We start from the raw sequence: 22,273 nt of genomic DNA, 5'->3' as shown, positions 1-22,273 counted from the left end.
TCTAAACCACTTAATGCCAAGCATCTCAAGAGAAGAGGAAAATAGATGACAAAGATTTTGGTGCTGAACTCCAGGAAGAAGAGAGTGGGGGAGATGGCTCCACCTTGATCTCTGTCCCATCATGCTAATTAGGGTGGTTAAAAAGGGGCTTTTGTGGCATAGCTCTTCAGGGAAGTATTCACTGAAGACCTTTTCTTTAAAGAATTGGGGGGGGGGCTTCATTCTTTTGTTTACTTTAATAGAGATGAATGCTTGTAAAATTAAATAAAAAGTGAGCATGTTCGCACACCCCTTGATTACAGATTGCTTTCCTGTATTAAAACATTTAGCTTTTACAAAATTCTGTTTTTGATTAAAATTGTAAGTTCCGAAGAATTGTAACTCCAAGGAAAAATAATAAAATGATAACTTGCAAATGCATACATTAAAATAGCATGTTCTTAACAACAACAAACTTCATGAAACTCTGTGGAGGGTTTTCAGGACTGGTGGAGAACAACTTCTTAAAGGGGGATTAAAAGGTACACAACTCCCACAAGAAGAAACACCAATCAGATAATTACACATGTACCTGCAAATATGCATTTGACAGCAAGGTAATAATGTCTTACATACTGTAAACAGGGTTATTTTTACGCCCTTCTTTACCAGCAGACAGATTGCCCAGTCTTGAATTTGCAATTTTAATTCTTTTTTAATAATTTTCTGTCTTAAAATTTTTTTCCTGTATAAAGTATCTACAAACTTCCAAGATATTATGTTCAGTGTTTAGCTGTAATTTGAACCATGCAAAATCACATCATATTTTGATACCACAAAATACTGAACTTGGGTTCAAAATATTCCTTGGAAAATGGGTTCATAATACTCTAGATGGCTGAGAAATATTAGCAGGTAAATCACTCTTCTGGATTTCAATTCATAGCATAAAGGGGATTCAAAGTATTATAACTGCAAAATATTAATCCTCTTCAATATTTAATTCATATTAGAAGGAGGGTTCTAAATATTAAGGCTGCAATATCATTTCAGAGAGGGGGGAATATTAATGGCTGTGAAATATTAAACCTGTCAATTATTTCAGAATAGGGTTCAAAACATTGTGGCCGTACATGAAAAACATGATGTCAAGATTTTAAGCTTTATTTTCCATAAATGGTACATTTCCAGCAATAATTTTGATGTCAATCTAGAATTGAGTCTTGATTGGACTTTTTTTTTTAATACACATTAATATGTAATACACGTAGAATGGAAGAACCTAACAATAAGTTGTTAATAGATGCTTCACATGTATTCTGAACATCCATATTAGAAACCAGAAGCATAGAAAAGACAAATATAACTTCTCATATCAGCATATTGTTACTCAGTGTAATAATACTTTATGACAACATGATGTTATATTACCCACATTACATTACTGTAAACATTGAAACTTATAGTTGTCTTGGCTATAGCTATAACTATCTGTACCAGTCATTATATTTCATTATGTGTACCAGTAGCGTTCATAAAAGCAAGTTTCAGTGTATTTCCAGGTACCTTCACTGACACGCATCTCTCATCGGGTGTAACTAGCTCCAGTGTTTTGCAGATTTTAAAATATCTTTGTAGGTTCTTTTGCAAGAGGAAATAATCCTCTTGAGTTTTGACTATCACTGCAAACCAAAGCCAATATGAACCGGGTCTGACTCTTTCATCTGGACTTCTCTCCTGACTCCAGACCATGCTTCGAGACAATAAGTTTGACCTGCACCAAAAATCTCCATTTAACAAGGAGAAAATGGCAGTGAGGTTTGGAGAAGATACATATACATTTGTAATATATATGTTATGTCCATGCAGAGGTTTTGGAAACTGACTCTAAGGCTCACTGTATATGAGAAGCAAGCTCCTGGTAGAAACCTACAAAATAAAAAAGCAATGATCAACTTACACATGTATTCTTTAGCATATTTTGAGGCAGGGGTATTCAGCATTTTTTAGAAGAAAAATATTTTTAAAAAATATGAAATAATTGGTATCTTACATTGTTCACTGCAGCAGAGGCCGAGAAAATGGAACAAATGGTTTGGTTTTTTAGGATCAAAGTTGTCTTGACAAATGAATGGAATGGCCGACGTGAACAAAACTTGAGTACACTGACAACAGTGAGCCGTGGGACACTGTAGGAGATCCTCTATATTTCTGGGTAAAATTGTCCACGAGTTACCTATCAAAATAAGTAAAATATGCATAGAAATCATCATAATTCACACTTCACTTTTTGTAATGATGAAATATTAGAATGATTGAGGTTTGTAAATCATACATTCTATGATGTGCAAAATCACTGATTTGATGATGCACTAAAATTTTATGTTCCAACTTTTAACACATATTGATCAGAGACTATTAAAATTTTGACTATTTAATTTAAAACAGTCATAAAAACTTTTGTGAGTAAATGATATATTTATATGTGACATGTTTCAACCTTAACTGCAGATACATGTATATCAATGTTACATGCATCTCCAAAAATCAAGATACCTACATGTACAAAATCAAAAACACCCTAGAATTTGCAGTGCATGGTTGTGGCTAACAACACACTGCTATATATACATGTATATACATTGGGATCCAAACAGAGCCTGTACCGTAGCATGTAAGAGTTATGCATATATACCGGTACTTGTAGGTAGAGTCCATATTTACCTGATACATGTTTGCTCATTCTTAACAGAGTATAGTATGTTCTCAAGGTCAGCTCAAACAAAGTAGGCACCCTGATCACAAATTTGGCATCATGCATCAGGCTCACTGTGGCCTCAACCCCCTCAGTTGAGGGGTGTCTAGTTCGTGCAGAGTGCAGAAGTGGCAAAGACAGGGCTTCTATGTTGGCTGGACACATGGTGCGAGAAATCTCCTTAGGTAAAATGGTGGATGTTGTAGACTCCTTCCACTCAATGTTCACCAGCTGATATGCTCTAACTGTGTGTTCTGGTAGGTCACCAATGCCACATCTTAAATCATCAAGCAACAATACTTTTTTAACACATCAAGCACATTCTTTTAAAATAATAGGCATGTAGAGAAAAAAAATCATCTACTAGCTGGTACATGCAAGTTTCCTTCTTAGTATACCCAGTTTCTGTTTACACATTGTCTAAATAGTCTCACAAACCTATTAACTCCAATATTTATCTTGCCCTTCTTTGACTTTAAGGACAGTGGAAGCCAGTTTAACAAAGGATTGTTGTCTACAAAGATGTTGACCAGGGTCTTCATCCTTCCAAGATCTGTTAATCCAAATGAGCCGATGACATAGAATTAATAATAAATTGTCTATTCTGACAAAGTCTTGATGCAATGCAACAGCTGATGATGTATTGTGAATAAAACTAGACAACATTGAGATGGTGACCATCTCAAGGGGCCCCACTTAAATAAAGGAAAATAGGATGAAAAGAATTTCTGAGATTTTCGCTTTGACCTTGACCTATAACTTAGAAATTTTCCAGGTGTAGAACTTCTACGGTAATTCAATTTCATATCTCCTTATGTTCAGATATTTTTTGTTCAATCTGAGCAAGATTAAGCAAATGTGAAATAATTTACGGTCTAAAACTGATTATAAAGAGAACGTGCACGTTGACTTGGTTCACTGCATACCCTTTGATTAAAAACACCATGTAGGTGAAGTATAAGCCGTATTGGAGCAAAGGGAGAGGAGATATTCTCCAGACAAGGATTTTTCATATACATGTAATTCTGCTATGACTTTCACATTTGACCTTGAAAATTGGTCCAAGGGCACTATCATTTATTTATGTGAAGTATGAGCCAAATAGGGCTAAGTGGAAAGTACATTTCCTCTGATAAAAAGGATTTTTGTGTGACACAAACTTCATTCAAGGTCACTGCACACCCTTTGACCATAGACACTCTGTGAAGTAAAGTATGTGCTAGATTGGACTAAGGGGAGAGAAGATATGCCCCGAACAAGGATTTTATATATATAATTTTGTGATGACCTTAACCATAGAACTAGAAACATGGTTCGTTCAAGATCACTGCACACTCTTAACTAAAAGGCACTCTGTGGTTGAAGTATGAGCCAGATTGGGCCAAGGGGAGATGCCCCAGACAAGCGAACATGGAAGGACAGATGAACAGAAGGATGGAAAGACAGATGGACATACAGATGGACAGACAGACTGATCACTATAGGGTGCCCGCAGAGCGGGGCCCTAATAAAAACATACAAATAACGGATTATAATGTTAGTTTAATACAGAGAGTAAGAATTATTCGAACCTTGTGGCAGTGTCATCAAGTTGTTGGTGGCTGCTGAGAGTTCCTGTAGACGGTTTAAGTTACAAAGTTCTTTTGGTAGATGCGTAAGATAGTTACTGTCAACGTTCAACTCTACAAGCTCTGTCAAACTTCCGACTCTTGGTGGAAGAGATGACAGCTCATTCTTCATAATGCCAAGAACTTCAAGGTTCTGCAAAGCCTCTATTGCTAAATGAGAGAAAATGAAATTTTTTGAGAGCAATTTCGAATCAAAAGTTTTTAATCTGTAGCTTAATAGCATCTTTGGACAATAACATCCACTGCTCTCTTAATTCTAAAAAAAACACCTTTTCTCTCTTAGTAGAACTTTAGTGTAAAATGAATCAATCGACAGGTATATGAGTAAGATAAACTTACATTTAGGAAGTTCCCTCAGTCTATTGCTGAATGCATACAATTTTTTCAGCTTTTTAAGACCCCCAATCTCTTCTGGAAGACTCTCCAAGTAGTTAAAGCTTACATCCAACAGTTCCAAATTCTTTAAAGCGCCAACAGCTTAAATAATTATTGATTTGCATTACAAAAAAGCTTTAATTTAGTTAAATTATCAATTTATTGATATTATCAAATTCTTTGTGAAATTTTTAAAACTAGTCAAGATATCATTGAAATGAATACCATCTCAAAGGGCCATTGCTTAAAAAAAATATTGGGATAGTAGCACTTTTAGAAGATTTGCTTTGACCTTAATTAACCTCTGACTTCAAAAATTTGTAAAGATCATTGCATATCCTTTATTCAGAAAGCACTCTATGGGTAAGATATAAGTCTTGGGGGGGGGGATAAGGGGAGAAAAAAATAGAATAAGGAAAATGATTTTACTTAAAGGATTATTTGACCTTGACATTTGATAAAAAAAACTTGTCAATGATAAAGCGCCACTGCATATACGTGTATATATACTCATCACATGTGTTCCTACAGTCTTCAGGTAGGTTGTTCGCAAGATTTGACCAATGAAAGAGAAAAAATTGTCCAAACAGGATTTCAGAGAGATCTTATATATGACTTAGGAACATAATTCGAGATCATTGCATACCGAGAAAACTGACAGCAATAAAAAAGATGGAGGATAAAAGTAAAAACATTAAGCTCAAAATTCAAACCTGGACACTGAGATATCGGACATTCCGATCTGATACTGATAGACTGATACCCTTTACCCAATCACCCTCTACCTAATGAAAGGTTGTGCATGAAATATGAGATAGATTTGGTCTAAGAGAGTGAATATAAAGTCCAGATAAGGAATTCACACATGGTCTGTGTGGACCTTAACCTTTGACCAAGAAATGTCAAGGTCACTGCACAGCCTTTACCCACAATTGCAACTTCTTTCCAGCAGAGTTCTGAAAAACACCTCAGATGTATTATATAGGCATTCATGACAACCCCCTTTTTATTAAGCTAGATATAAATACAACACATTTTATGATCTGTTCAGATGTGAGATACCATTTATCAAATTCAATAATATACCCTAAAATATACCATACAAGAGAAATACAAGATTGTCTAGTTGTTACTTATAATGATGAGAAGATCAAGACTCCATTTTGAATAAACTTCTAACATCCAGTTATGTTAATACATTCTTGGTGTTTTTTCAAGCTCTTTCTGAAATGCTAAAAAAAGTTGTGCCATTACCCAATGGTACTCTATGGGCAAAGTATGGGCCAGATTGGACCAAGAAGAGAGAATATATGGTCCAAACAAGGATTTAACACATTGATCTATAATGCATTTATGGTGGCTCACTACATCGTGAAATATTTTCTCAAATCAGCAGAAAATTACCTGCTTATGATAGATATCATAATGGATAAGAAGTATTTAAAATTTTGGATGAAAAATTACATTTTCAAAAATTTAATTCAGTTAACATGAACAAAAGCTCCAAGCGGATTCGAACTCATGATCTGCGGATCAGAAGCCCAATACTTTAACCACTGAGCTACGACAATATACAACCCAATCGAATGATATAAACATTAAATCGCCATCTTGTGACATAGTGTCTTAAAAAGTATAAGTGTAGGTGTAGTGAGGTACCTAGCACACTCTTATTCAAAGGCATTCTGTAAGTGATGTAAGTACAAGATTTGCCTAACAACAATATGCTCTGGACAAGTGATGTTGGACAGAGAGATTAATGGATAGACAGAGAGACCCCTAATAACAGATATATATATTATATATTGTATCACAAATGCATAAATTACATGTATGTTTGTAGATGAATAGATTACGGATACATATTTACCATTAGGAAGAAGCTTGATTCTATTGCTCTGCAGGTACCTATAAATCAAGAAGATCTTATAATGCAATATTCATATTAATTCTATTGAAGTAGAACACATCTAAAAAGAATCAATGCATATTTGCTTTATGACCACTAGTGCTCATCCTTACACCAAAACCCCTGACCCTGGGGCCTTAAGTTTGGTATTCTTGCTTAATTATCATAAACTTGTACACATACTTATAAAATTGTTTACTCAAAGTTCAGTGGTAGAACAGAAGATTTTTAAAGGATAAATGTATTCATCTATAGATCAAGTTCCTAACTAAAATATATGGTCTTTATATTGAGCACAAAAATAGTAACAATGGGCCTTCTATTTTTCAAGAAGAATTTAATAATGTTTCATTGTAAATGGAAACTACAATATGACGGATGAAAACTGAAGCCAAATAGGTCACTTCAGTGATATGAAAATGGAATTTAACATGTTTATCAGGAAAAAATTCTCATGATATGTGAAAGGATGTAACTTCATTTAAAAATTGTGTTTTTATTCTAACTTGAGCCTAAAAATACATACTGGCACTGTACCAGTTATCGGCTAAAATTTAACGTTTTCTTTTCGTAATTCCTTATTTCTTGATATTTTTGGATAAAACTTGACATACTTTAAAAAGTTAACTCCTTATTTATCAATCTGTTAGTTTATATCATTATTAAGAACCCAAAACATCTTGTTTTGTGCTTTTAAGCAAGCCCCGAATTTGCCGAGTTTTTACGATTTACTGTACCAGTTATCGGCTTCGTGATAATAACATATTAAGAATCCGTGTTCATGTTGATTTTATACTCTACTAAATATAGTTTGAATTATGCCCCTTGTGAGGTCAGACTAAAGTATTCGGGGTCATGATACATTATAAACAAAACTCATAAAATAATTCGTTTATTATCATACGGTAATACACCAAATCGTATACTATTCAATACATAATTGTGCAATCAGGCGTTCAAATGCGCTACGAATCTCTCGGAAATTCGTGAATTCCTTTTGTTTAATACATGTTAAATGTATTGATTTTATATGTCAAATCAAAGAAGGGATATAATAACGTATCACAAAGAGGTAATATTCTATTTTTAACTTATTTCGTCACTTCCCCCACTGCTGAAAGTGCAAAGATGTAAAATCAGCGGTAATCAATGATCATTTAAGCTCATGTATAAAACATATTCAAGAAAGTTTTTAAGCAAACTTACTTTTCTTTATTCAAAAAAGACGACTGAATTAAAAAATCTTGGATTGTCGCGTGCTATAAACCCGAACTCTCAGTTTAGCCGATAACTGGTCTTAGCCGATAACTGGTACAGTACCAGTATGATTGATAGAAATTCTATAAATATTTCAAATAAATTCCTTTAGCAGCAGAAATTGCACGTAAATTTATATACAGGTAAGTGTACTTACAACACTTTTAAGTTTTCAAACAGGTGGATTGACTCTGGCTGTGAATAAAAAAACGTAAAACAATATTAGATTGTCTGAAGAGTTTTCAATACAGTCTTCATCACATTTTATCACAATTAAAACTGATCCAATCTCAGCAGAGATTTAATTAATCTTGCTTTTAAAATTGATATCTGGACTGTTTCTGACTGAAACCCTCACTGAATCGCTGCAACATTTCCAGATATGAATTGGAATTATGAGAGACTGTTCTAAAAATCAGTGAAGGCTTTATAGTCAAAATACCAATTAATAAACTATCCTCTTTCATGCAAAACCTTCACTTTTGCTCCTTTAACTATTTTAGTATTAATATCAAATATAAATAATTTGACATCAATAAAATCAGATTCATCACTCCAAATCTTTGAACATAATAATTAAGTCATTGATTATACTGTGAACTTATATTTCATAAGTTTACATGAATAATGAACCAAAGTATAAATATTTAAAAAATATGTGTAGGCCTAATGAAAAAGTTGAAAGACATGACATTACCAATTCAGTCAAGCGATTGCCTTTCATGTGCAAATGCTGGACGTTTGCTGTCAAAGGAGAATTTATCATTGACGGAGGAATTTCTTCCAAACCTTTGTAGTTCAATGAAATAAGTGGATTCATTAGTACACTAGCCATAAATGAGACTGGGAGGGCTTCGTATTCAAATGTCGACAACTGGACGACGAACATTAAATACAGTCTCAGACACGGGCGTTGATGAGCTGCAGATCCTGTTCTATGTTGGGTGAAGTGAAAGTAGCATCTGCTCTTTCGGCAGACCTCGGTTATTACATCAAGCAAACTATGCTAATCTACCGAGGTTTGCCGAATGGAGTTTTTTTTCCTCAAAATCAAAGAACTGAAAGTACTGAAAGCGAACTTATAAACTTATAAAATAATAAACACTGAACATTGCTGAAAACAATCATTTGGGAAATATAGTTCGTCTAATAAAATTAGTTTCATGATTGTGAAGCGATGATTAACAACTCTAAACTATAGTGTCACTGTACCAGTAAATCGTAAAAACTCAGCAAATTGGGAGAGTACTAAAAACCACTAAAACAAGATGTTTCAGGTTCTAAATGATGACATAATCTAACCAATATATAAATAAGGAGTTCACCTTTTAGAGTGTGTCAAGTTTTATCCAAATATATGAAGAAATAAGGAAATACGAAGAGGAAACGTTAAATTTTAGCCAAGAACTGGTACAGTGCTGTAGGGATTATCATACAAAAGCAAAACTTATAAAATTACTCGTTGTTACAATACTGTTATACAAAAAATTGTACACTATTAAATACATAACCGTCCAATCAGGCATTCAACTGCGCTATCTCTCAGTTTTGAGTGAATTTCATTTCTTTACACGTTATTTGTATTGATATTATAAGTCAAATCAAAGAAGGGATATAATAACGCATCACAAAGAAGTAATACTCTTATTTTTAACTTATTATGTCACTTCCCCTAGTGCTGAAAGTGCAAAGATGTAAATCAGTGGTAAAACAACGATCATTTAAAACATATTGAAAGAGTTTTCAAGCAAACCTATTATTCTTTAGTTTTGGTAATTTATACATGTAATGTAAATTTTTAAAAATTTGAATTTTTACAGTGGGGGTCTGGACTACCCTGACCCCCCACTTGATAGATCTGTGCATGTAATGACTTCAAGTATATAGCCATCTTCCATTTTTCCTGTATTTGACATACCACATTGACCTTGATAAACATAAACCGAGACTGTAGTGTGGTACTAGGATTTTATGTCAACCAGAAGCACTGCCACAGCTGACTAGATTGTATCCAACAGAATTTAAGTCAACCAGTGGGAAACCAATAAAGAAGAGGATCAATGGGTAATCTGAGTATATCAGTGAAAGATAAAACAAATTTACAAAACTATCCCGTGCATTATTTAACTGGAAATCATGTATGATGAAAGAATTGTTTACAAGAATGGCAGTTATATGCATGAATGCTATTCCACAACTTGTGAAACACTAAGGAAAGGGGGGGGGGGGGTATACTAATTCTAGGGGCACTGTCTTACCCATTATCAGATTTGTCATAATGCAAAAACTGTATGTGTGTGGTGGATCTGTGTAAATAATGATGTGAAATATGGCTCTAAAACTTCAAAAACAAAATTGGACAAGTAAACATATTTTGTAAGAAGAAGCTCAAAATGTTTTAACATTTAAAAAAGATGCACTTTGCACATTTTGACAAAACAATGCACAATGACAGGCAAAAGATGGAATACATTGGGTCATCTGAGTGGCTCAAGTGATATAATATACAATAACATATCTCAGTTTTCATTAATTCCTGTACTACCCTGACCCAACATTCATCTATATTCATGATCAATGGCAACAGAATGATACACAAGATCAAGAGTGTATATAAGTGTACAATTTATTTTAATTTTGCCTTTTAAACACATTTGTAAAAGAAATTATTAGACAATTATTCATTCAAATACTGGAACTAAAAGACTAAAAAACATAAAATGGTTTCCTGGCATTATAATTATGGAATGCTGAATCTTCAAACTCAAGAAGGAGGAAAAACAATGAATAAAACTATTAAAATAACAACCTTCAACCTTTATTTATGACCTCTTGCAAGATACTAGATACGTGTTCTTATTTTTACCCATTGTAGCTAAAAAAAACAAGAGGCCCACCGCCCTCGACAGTCACCTGAGTACAATAACCCTTACATGGACCTGCATCTTATCCGCTCTGCTCTCTATGACATATATAAAAATATATATATATATATATGTGTCATGGAGAGCAGAGAGGATAAGATGCCCCTGTGCTCCAATGAGGCCAGGGATGGTATGGTAATAAATTTTTACAATCTATATTTCTCTTATTCTAGAGATTCTTAAAACCAAAAATGGTAATAATTGGCCTTGTAGTTGTCATGATAAATTTAAAAACGTAAAATTGTTAACAGATGACGACGGATGAGGACCAATTGCAATAGGTCACCTGAGTGACTCAGGTGACATAAGAAACTAAAAAAAGATCATTTAATACTGAGTAGAAATATAGAGAGATTCAATGCATTTGAAGTTTTCAAGGACCAGTATGTTAATGGCACTTATAAGAATAAGTTCAGAATATATGTTTTTAGATAATAAAGAAGTATCAAGAATCTGTATCAAAGACAATTTCCATAGGGGCCAAGCCCGTTTTAACATTAATTTCAATGTAACCTTTATTAATGGTTACATTGAAATTAATTATGGTTACATTGAAATTAATGTTAAAACGGGCTTGGCCCCTGTGACATTTTCAATTTCTTGTATAAACACTTCTAACCAATTATTTAGAGCTTAAAAAAATTAATGAATATCCTTTCATAATTTCTACCCTATTATATTGTCCATCAAATATTGAAACCATATTTTTATATCATGATTCAAAGAGTTTGATTTCAATGAGGTATATCAAACTTAAACATATATATTTTTTGAGGCATTCAGGTGTCAAAAGATCAGATTTCTCCCACTCCCCTGTGGAAGTCTATCCACTGAATCAGTTCTGGAGGAACATCCTGTCTGAATGAAATGTTGTTCTTTATGATGACAGAAGTAGCAAGGCATTTCAGACTTCTGTATTTAGGATTTTTCAAAGTGCGATAAAATTTTGTGCCTATTGCCATCTCCAGCACAGTCTTTCCTTGATATCCACCAACCTGGTCTACATGTATCCCTCTTTCAAGCGCAATTTGAACAATTCTTCTTCTTTGCGCCTCTCTGTTTATGTCAGAACCCAACAGTGGGCCATTATAAAAATAATCTGAAAAGAAACAGTGAAGGATATTTCCCTCATCAGATACTTCATTAATTAATGCCCCACAATCCAGAAATAATTCCAGAACTTCTGGACCATGATCGAACTCGCGATCTTCATCGAGAAAGGCCCTCTCAGGGAAATCATCTTGCATTAGAGATACAATACAATTGACTAATCCTGAATATTTTGATGGCTCATCATCAGATTCAGAATCATATCCGTTTGAAGTAGATCTAGGGGCTGAATTCCAAGCTTTGACAATTTCTGTCACAGATTGAGTCAGGCTAGCTCTATTGTCAGTTGACAGATTTCTCGACATAATGGCATCCAAAAAATACATTAAATCAGCAAGGTTGTCATCATCGGGCCAATGACCTTGATCAATTTTCATCTGAAAAACCCCAACAAATACAGATGACAATACACTTAAAAGAAAATCAGTGGAAAATCTTTTCCTATGGGTGTAAAAGTAACTCAGATCAAAATGCTTATTCACATGGTTATCGACACTGCAGAGATCATTTTTCAAAACTTTTTCTTTTCTCACAAATTTGCAATAACATTGCAAAACATTCAAAAACTGGTAGTCTGTCACTTTTCCTTGCTCATGTTCTTCTCGTAAAAGTTTGATATATTTTAAGCATCCTCGTAGAAAACATAAATGTTCACATCCCAATATTCTTTCGAAAATCAAGAGAGAAAGGATAAGTCTTGCTTTTATTCCATCGAATCCAGGTTGGCATAAATCATCCCAGTCCTGCTCCGTGTCTGTGTCTGGTTCCACAACATTGAAAAACAGCTCTCGAGGAGGCATTTTGCCAGTGTTTGGAATATCATATTGTTTCCTATAACTAAAAGCAGACTTTAATGTTCCAACTCCTTTTTCATACAGGTCAACTTGTTCAGGTTCTTGGGTCATATAGAGTGCTGCTGTTAGTTCTAAAACTTCAATATGGGCCTCTGTATTGAAATCAGTGAAGTCCTGACACATATTTATTAGTTGATCAACATCAGGTGTTTTGTATATAACGGCGTACTGGAGAGGGGAGTGTCCCTTTCTGTTTTTAGCCATCACTTTTGCCCCCTTGCCCTTTAGAAATTCAAAAATTCCATTGACTTTTTCTGGGTTAGTCCTCTGGTCATCAAAGGTAAGTTGTTGTTTCATGAGCCAATGAAGAGGTGTGTTTCCTTCACTATCAACACAGTTTACATCTATTCCTTTGTCGTTGACTAGAGACTTCACCATCTCAAGCAGACAGCATTCTACTGCCAGATGAAGGGGGTTTTCAAATAGGGTAAAATCTGCCTGATATCTTGTCTCCAGTTGCTGTTTAAGGTCATTATTTTCATGAAATAAGGCATGCAGATATAAGTTATGACCACGGCGTGATATGTGCAAAAAACCCACACGATTTACAAACTGATGAAGGAAAATTCTTTGTGTCACTGATTTGTCAATATTGTCTACAGCTGGTATGTTTTCCAAACTTTCCAAATTTTTTGAAAAGAATGAAGGTAGATCTATAACATGAATGCTGTATAGAGCTTGCTCCAATCTTCCTCTTTCACTTGTCTGTTCTAGAATAGACGCGTATAGACAATTGTGTTGTTTAGAAGTGATAACATTTTCTTCTTTATATTTATTCAGAACCTCTTGGAGGGTATTTTCCATCATGACTTGGTCTCAGAGATGGAAAAATATCTGAAATGATGAAAAGAGCTGTGTATGTTATATATTGTTACATTCACAATGCTGGGTGCATAACAAATAAAAATTCAGAAAATTAAACCTATCATAATTTGAGTTTTTAGATACTTGCATCAGAATTTATTGCAATAGATTTCTTTTTTCTATTCAGTTGTATCACCAATATATCAAACAGTGAATAAAGATACATTCCTGATTAAGTGAAAAATTCTGTTATTAACTTAACTATATTAAAAAGTAGAAAACATAAATGCTGCTTTACTAGAAATAGGTTTTCATTTATAATTACTGGTATACATACTTTGTAAAAATATTAGTTTTGCATGTGTGACAATGTGATGTCTGAAGAGTGTCAAACAGAGTGACAATCGTTGTCCCACTATTTTGCCCCCCCCCCCCCTTCCCAAAAGTAAAAGATGAAAAAAAAATGACATCAATTATCAAACGAATAAAATTTGTAATGTCAGTATGTGCTTATTGAAGATTCAATAAAACAATTAACACTGTAGCTGTTTGGATTTGACACAGTGTTCTTGATCTCTACATTAATTTTTCTTCATACTGGAGATCAGTTGATGTGATCAAATAAAAGGTGTTACAACTTTGAATTATGTTTTGCTAACAAATTTGGATTTTACACCAAAAATAAGTACATGCATGAAAGACTAAATTAGGAATGGATACTCAAATAAGGAAAAGATTTCATGTTGCTAATTGTGGTATTAATTAAACTTTATATACCTGCTGAGAACATTAAAGATTATCAGGCAAAATACAATAACAAGTTACCGGTAATCTGGATAGCACAATATATGCTATATGCAGATTACACTACAAGTTGTAATTCCAGGTCGTTAAAATTTCATGATTTCTGAAAATACTCATTGCAATGGTTTTAATTTCGCACTGAGAGAAATCAAAATTATATCACTGACATTTTATTTGAAACTGAATAAATTCATTTAAAATTGCGTAATCACAATGTGTTCGTTTTTGCGGAAAATTGATTAATCGCGAACAAAGGGATATTAAAACCCTTGTAAATATTTACCAAAGTGAAATATTAGCTATTTCATTCTGTACTGGCCTAAAACGATTCTCGTCAAGTACCATTTCTAACAAGTGCATAAGTATGTCAATTTATCGACATGTAATGATATAATGAAGAAACAATCCACTGGTAAGAGATTGTACTAATAGGTCAGTATAGCCAGAAACATAAATAACATTTTTATTTATGTTTCTGGTATAGCTAACATTACAGTACAGCTTGTAAATCAGAGATGTATATTTTTCTGAACCTGGCGTGCGCTGATCGAGGGGGTGAGGGTGGGGGGAGGTGTAAAGACCCTGACACCCCCCCCCCCCCCCCCCGGAAAATTCAACTTATTTTTATAGTTAATTTACCGAAAAATGCTTCAGACCCACCCACCTACCCCCGGGCGAAAAAAAAATCACTTTTATAGATGCTTTCCGAGACAAAACCTTTCTCTACAATATCTCATAACTAACAAAAACTTGATAATCCAAACTTTGAGGAAAGATAGAAGAATGTATGAAGATATGTTTAATATATTCTGTTTGATCCGGCATAACTTCTGGTCTTTACAGAAAGTACTCAAAAATTGACATTTTGTCTTTTGTTTTGTTTATTTCTTGAATATTCCTTTGCAGTATATATTTTATCCATTTTCTGTTTACAAGAGAAATGGATCTTTTGTACAGATTAATACATGAGGAACGGAAGACCTTTATGTTGCTATAGCAACAAGAGTCTAGTTTCATCTATATTCTTTCATCTCAATATCCAGTAATGAGACGACTAATTAATTATAATAATAGATAAGCCACTATCTCACTATATTATAACAATCAGAATAAATTGTAATATCAATATATATGATTCATAATAAATATTGCTTTTGCCGCTGTTTGGTTATTACGATACAATTGTTACCGTATGGTCACGAGGGACAGCATCAAATCTATAAATGATCAGGTCTCACAGCACGGATTGCAAAAGAAACGTAAACTAAACACGGAGTAGGATAACATGGGTCACAATTACACAGTAGTAAATCATCCGCAAATCATCAACGAAAGATTGAATCGTCTGCCGTTTGGAATAACCATATTGCTTCTATATATCTTGGGAATTGTAGGAAATTCAATAGTTCTGCACATCTTTCGTAAAATTCGACAAGATTCAACATATAAAACATTTGTATTTGTGTTGGCTTTGCTCGATCTCCTAACCTCTGTTGCTCATTTTTGTAAAGAGGTGGCTACATTATCCTACACAACTTATGACGACAGCGAAGTAGAATGTAAGATCACCTATTTCTGTGGTTTTATTGTTGGGTCCTCGTCATACTTTGTCGTATTTGTGATTGCTATGGAAAGATATCGAAGAATCTGTTATCCACTGAAACCACAGATGTCCGTCTCTACCTCTAAACATGTTTGCATGGGGTGTTTAAGTATTTCTGTGGTGACTGGTATCCCATTCCCATTTATGATGGGGAACTGGTATGCGAAGATGGATGGACTAACCGTAGTCCAATGTATTTACTGTCTCTGGTACTTAGCATTAGCAGTTATCCTTTGTGTGATTATAGGATTCATTCAAATTTTGATTTGGAGGAGAGTTCTGGCTCATCAGTCTTCAAGAAGGAAACTAACTGATGGCCAAAATTCTAGACATCAGAATTGGTCTGCAACTTGCGCAGAATCACATAACAAAGACGATAATTCAAAACCAATTTCAACAAATTCTGAGGCTACCCAATCTGTACCTAATAAATCTATTCAGCATGAAGGACGAATTATTGCTAAAAAAGATGTAACTAAGGAAAAAAAATTCACCACAGAGAAACCTTCAAAAGATAGTCAGAGTACAGGTCGATCGGAGGAAGACGACAACGTCAAAATCACGTTGACGTTCTGTATTATAACAGTTCTCTTAATGGTCAGTTATATTCCTCATTTAGCATTTAACACATACATTGCGTATCAAAACTATTATGATCCGCAGTTGAACATAGATCGGTCTACTTTTACCTTGTATTCTATGCTTCCACATTTTGTTGCAATTAATGGTATTCTGAATCCTTTTGTCTACTTTTTCAATGATCAAAGGTTTAGAAATTTGGTAAGAGATATGATGTGTTGATTTGCAAATGTAGATTCAATTATAAGACGATATTTAGGTATTGTGAAATGCTTATTTAAACCTGTACTGTGTGGAATAATATTCCAGTACAATGTATATCTATAATCAAACATTAGTTATTAAATTTTTTGTCTCTTAAAAAAACTGTCAATTGTAAAGTAAAACTATTGATAATTTAATGAATAAATTTCCTTAATATTTTTTGTTCCTTGTTTCTTTTGAAATTAATTTACGAGTAAAAGAATGACCGTAATCAGCGTAATTTAATGAGTCGCCAAAGAAACAACAAAATTAAACTCCGTTGAAATTACTGAATTATATCTTATTTCTAATTTTGTTTTTTTATTAAATGAAAATAAATAAGAAAAACAGGAACCAGGGGCACGGATACAATATTATTTGTTCTCTGTTTCTTCGGAAATTAATTCACGAATAAAAGAATGACAATGATCAGCCTGATCAGCGTAATTTGATCAGTCACCAAAGAAAAAACAAAACTCTGTTGATATTACTAAATCATATCTTATTTCTAATCCAATTTTTATCAGATTCATCCATTGGTATTTTCAAAAAAAGATTTGTACTGTTTCAGCAACTGTCAGAATAATGGTATAGAAAATTGTTTTTTATAATCAAAATTACTGTTCTACAACAAATTCTATTCACATTTTTAGGCAATAAAATTCATTTAGTTTTTTTATTTCATGAAAAAAATAAGAAAAATAGGAAAGGGGGGCACGGATACAACGTATGTATTCAAAATGCAAAAATAAACAAATAAAAAAAAAATTATGAACCAGGAAAAAACAAATAAAAGTCAGAAAGCAACAAGGTAGAAAAGAAAAATAATATTTATCTTTTACACTTTTGATAAAATCAAATTACATTTTACAGACTGATCAATTCTCCCTAAAAGTAAAGAACAGTTTTAGAAGAAAGCAAATTTATGTATTTTGTAAGATTTTATTACAAACATAGAAATATTATATAATTACCTCTCTCTCTCTCTCTCTCTCTCTCTCTCTCTCTCTCTCTCTCTCTCTCTCTCTCTCTCTCTCTCTCTCTCACCATAACACATATTATTTACATTTTTCTTGTAATAAATTATTGAATTATTCATAAAGAGAAGGTAAAAAAGTACGCAGATAAAAGAAATAGTCAAGTCCTCACATACTAGTATGGGAATTTGAGCCAGACATAATCATGATTATTTCGTGCATTCTGTGATTTTTCTTAGGTTACTGAGGGTTTCAACAGATCGATAAACTGATTTCAGCCCATATAATTTCTTTCATTTGAGGGACAAATTACACAGAAATCAATTTCTACTTGGTACAGGGTTGTCTCTAAGACCCGGGAGGCGGGGAATTTCCCCGCCTAAAGTGACGTAATTACCCGGCTATTATTGCATTTCAAACACAATCTAGCTATAAGCTAGACCTCCAGACCCCCTTCTACTTTTTTTATTTCTCCCTTCTACTTCAATTTTTAGAGACAACCCTGTTGGTATAATAATGAATCAATTATCCGGAAATATAAGGTTTACATTCGAATACCTGTTTGTGTCACCTGGTTCTTAAGAACCGGTTTATTAGCAAGGCTATACAAAGAATTGCTCCCAGGTGTTAAATACAAGTTTAGTACGATATGTACAGTGGAAAGTTAAAATTTTTCAGAATTAAATAAATCAGCTTTATGCAATAATTATGTATTTGTACATTTAATATGCCAAATATTAAAAAGCTGCAGTGTGTCGTTGCTAATTCCACACACACACCTCACAGCCTTATTAGCATAATCGGAGCCTTTCAGATTTTTATATTAACGAAAAGCTCAATAACCCTACGAACGTCTAAATACGTCATTCACGGGATTTTAACGGACCAGTTCAAGACTCTTGCAAATAGAGGAGTTTAGATCGTAAAAGTAAGTAACAGTTTGTGTTTATTCTATCGGCAAGCTTTTTTAATGATTTAAAGTTGCATAACAATTGTTTATTAATGTGAATTCGAAGTTTGGGGTGATTAGCCTTAAATATTGTTCAGCATGTAACCATCTGAACAGCAGTTTTCGATTTTGTCAAAAATCTGAAACATGCTAGGGGGCATCTGCGCTAGCCAAGGGGTAGCCTAGCTGCAATTATGTAGCACTCTCTCGATTTTTTTTTTTTGGGGGGGGGGGGGGTAGGGCTACAACTTCATTGGATCTCTGTAATGGTGCAAGTGTGGGAGTGAGTCACTCCCGCAACGATTTCGTCTCAAATCGTATATAAATGACAATAACATTTGCATTTCTTACCTGAGCTCAAATGTAGATGTCTATGGCATAAATTAATCCAAAAATATCAAGTACAGTCCAAATATCGGTTATTTTTCGTGTATGTCAACAACGCAAGTTGAATTTGTCCGCCATGTTTACTGACCTTGACCGGTTTTATCTTAGGACAGCAAATTCAGGAGCGGATCTTGAACTGAATATAGGAATTCCCCTATTTTAAACATAATTAACGCGGTAAATATGAATTTTTCATTATATACCATTTCCTTAAATGATGTTTTAGTGATAGAACAAGGTAAGATCGATTATTTACACTGACATTCACGTTATCAACACATCAAAACTCCAAGCGTGATTCCCATAAAATCACGCGAGAACTGTCATGGCTGCTGAAAAAGACGACTGGTAAACATGCTGATGTGTTTTATCTGGTTTTGATTTATATTAACGTTATGGTTAGTTTGTTTAACCTGAATTAAAAAATCATTTTATCTAAAGGAAGTCAAATTTAAAATCAATCTTTTCAGACCAAAGTAAGCCGCATTAAAAAATTAATTTTGCACCATTACGGAGATCCTGTGGAATTGTATCCCTCTCCCGTAAACATCAGATATAAACAAATCGGAGAGGGCTATATTATTGCAGCTAGGGGGTAGCCATGTATTGGTAAGAACATACTCACTTACAATGTTAAACTATAAATAAATACCTTTTTAAAAACCTGCAGTGCAATAATTCCACTGCATGTGTTACCAAAATGTTAATAAATATTGGCCGTTGTGAAATGTGACTTGAAAGACATGTTTTATAGTATGTCCCAAGTTATTGCTTCCATCAATTTTTGATGATTTTTAATAAAAATAAACATACCTGTGAAAGAAATACAATTGAAATCGATGGAAGGGAATATATCCAAGATATCTTCATTGAACAATCATTAAATTTCACACGAACGAAAACAATTTTCTTACGTAGATTTATAAAAGGATATGTTTACATCTTTTCTCCATTCGGAAATACTCGGGATACCTCGCGCTATTTTTTAACGTTATCATCCGGGCTTATTAATGGCTGATGCAATGCAAAATCTCCGTAAACTTTGTATTTTGGGATGTGTATTGAAACCTGAAGCGATAGAGGGGGCGTTTCAAAACAGATAATCTGGACATTTTCCATATTAGTAGATGAACGTATTTTGAGCACAAATGTGTTTACTATTATTGAAATATCAAGCAAAAAGTGGTGGAAGCAAAAACTCGGGACAGTATAAAACTGGTGTAAGTACTGTGATGTCACCAATCTTAATTAATCTATCTATTTACGCGACCAGTTGCACTACATTGTTCAGCATATTATAATTACTTCTTTTTTCAAACATCTAATGCTTGATTATAGACATACCCTTGTAAAACTTAAAAGTTTCTCTTCAGCCACATGTCAGCGTCTTCTTTCACTTTCGATCCAAACGGTTCCGCGTCTGTTTTAATCTACCTTATTACGGCTTCCTATTTTAATGGTCTGTCAATTTTTTACCTCCTTTTCATATTCATAAACTGCTGGAAATCTTTCTCAAGATTAAATAAAAAACTATCAATTATTGCGTAACGGAAGCAAAAGTCTTCTGGTCGTTAGTTAATGTGATTACTTATAATTATACGTTGGGACCTAAACAACAAAGAAACGAAATGAATGACACCTGTGATTTTTCGGTAACCCTCGGTAATTAAGACTATTTGAGATGGGTATAAATCGAGGATTTCCTAATGCGTTGCAAAGATGGCTGCGCCCATGAGCATTGCATGATGAAATATTTATATTGATTTGATGAATACCATATATTGATGTGAGTGTTTAGACCGTTTGATTTTTTTTTTTACCAGGGACGTATATACTAACCAAGTATATACGGCCCTGTTTTAACTAAACGTTTTATATGCTATATGAAGTAGTAGGCTATTTGTTTTCAATCTAATAAGAAATAGAATGAGTGTATATATACATATAGGCCTATAGTGTATGTCTACAATCCTTGGTGTGTGTTTGCCTGCTTATAAAGGCTTTTTCTCCTAAACTGAAAGCTTAACATTGCATTTAGACTGGCGTGTAAGCTTCGTTTATCAACCTTTTCTTAAGAACCACATAGCTAATTTTGAACAGTTCTGGTATAGTCTGTCTCAAGATATTTGTGATGCTTATTTGGACAATTCTTAATAAAAATACACATACCTGTTAAAGAAGTGCAATTGAAATCTGACTATCGAAAAATTGTCGCTGAAGGCAGCAAGTTGCCGACAATCGATAGTAAGTTTATATCATCGATAGTGGCTAAAATTCAGTCACGTGACAGATAACTTTGAATTGCATAACAATATCCACAAAAGGACAGAAGTATTATACAGTGACCAACATAGGGGTGACTTGCTTTGTGATAGGTAACTTCGCTGGAATTTCCTCCGAAAGAGAAGTTGAAGTCGCCTTGTATTCTGAGTTTACGATCGTGTTAATTAAACCCAAAGGCAATAAATGATAATTATAAAATTCATAAGACGCTTTCACATGCTCAGTTTACCCCTATGGTGAATAGTAACTTGCGACTGTCTTATTTTCATGGGTTATAAAAACGGGTGATACTGTGCTTTGAAAATTACAACCGATGTTTATTACTTTTCATGCTGATATTACAATTATAGTTGGAAAGTTGTAATTTGTTAATAATACTGCCAAATTATTGCTAAAATAATCAGAAAACCGTTTGTTTACAGTTGTCTTCAAAATTACTGTAAATTCCTAATTAAAAGCAAGGAATTATTATTCGCGTAAAATCGCGAGAATCACATCTCGTTCATGATTTAATGTTCTCGCTATTTGATGAAAAACAGTTAGATCGCGGAATTAAGTACTCGCGTAAAATAAGGAATCTGCAGTAAAGAGTTCCGCTGCATAACGGTTGTAATTGGGTCAAAGGGTTGCACTAATACCTCCAAAATACACAGAAGTACATGGACTGTTTTGATTTGTCATTTGACTCACAGAATTACAAAACATTAAATGTATAAGATGTATGAATGTATTAGATCTTTTAAATTTAGCAAATCGGAGAAGGTTTTACATATTTTAAAAGTTGTTTTATTTTTATTGACATGCTTCTTATCCAATTTAAATTAAAATTTTGCCCTAGGTTAGTACCTAAGTA

General features: G+C 33.7%; 3 protein-coding genes across 5 annotated transcripts in view; 1 reads left to right on the top strand and 2 right to left on the bottom strand.

Moving 5' to 3' along the window:
- Positions 1-1,127: 1,127 nt before the first annotated feature.
- LOC105331709 (leucine-rich repeat-containing protein 28) lies at positions 1,128-8,938 on the bottom strand. Its single transcript, XM_011434015.4, has 9 exons — positions 8,601-8,938; positions 8,061-8,098; positions 6,608-6,645; positions 4,702-4,839; positions 4,306-4,512; positions 3,173-3,287; positions 2,704-3,011; positions 2,033-2,215; positions 1,128-1,908 (listed from the first exon to the last, which is right to left on the bottom strand). The coding sequence occupies exons 1-9, from the start codon at positions 8,790-8,792 to the stop codon at positions 1,874-1,876; spliced, it is 1,254 nt and encodes a 417-aa protein (XP_011432317.3). The 5' UTR covers positions 8,793-8,938; the 3' UTR covers positions 1,128-1,873.
- Positions 8,939-10,511: 1,573 nt separating this feature from the next.
- Positions 10,512-20,611, bottom strand: LOC105331710 (protein fem-1 homolog B). Of its 2 annotated transcripts, none has more exons than XM_011434016.4 (2): positions 20,482-20,611; positions 10,512-13,625 (listed from the first exon to the last, which is right to left on the bottom strand). In XM_011434016.4, exon 2 carries the CDS (start codon positions 13,596-13,598, stop codon positions 11,622-11,624), a length of 1,977 nt encoding a protein of 658 aa, XP_011432318.3. In that variant the 5' UTR covers positions 13,599-13,625; positions 20,482-20,611; the 3' UTR covers positions 10,512-11,621. The 2 variants fall into 2 exon arrangements, with proteins under 2 accessions (XP_011432318.3, XP_065942507.1); XM_066086435.1 differs by lacking the exon at positions 20,482-20,611 and adding an exon at positions 19,951-19,970.
- Positions 20,170-22,273, top strand: part of LOC105331711 (putative elongator complex protein 1) — an 18,650-nt gene continuing 16,546 nt past the window's right edge. The window contains exon 1 of one of the 2 annotated variants that reach the window (XM_066086434.1): positions 20,170-20,357. The gene's annotated coding sequence lies outside the window, so the exon portion shown is untranslated. Of the gene's footprint in view, positions 20,358-20,811; positions 20,924-22,273 lie in introns of those variants that run through there. The other variant, XM_066086433.1, reaches the window with a different exon arrangement.

This window comes from Magallana gigas, chromosome 6 (genome assembly GCF_963853765.1).
Source record: "Magallana gigas chromosome 6, xbMagGiga1.1, whole genome shotgun sequence".
In the NCBI taxonomy this organism is placed as follows: domain Eukaryota; kingdom Metazoa; phylum Mollusca; class Bivalvia; order Ostreida; family Ostreidae; genus Magallana; species Magallana gigas.
The sequence above is the reverse complement of the archived record's forward strand: the minus strand, read 5'-3'. Positions and strand labels throughout refer to the sequence as shown.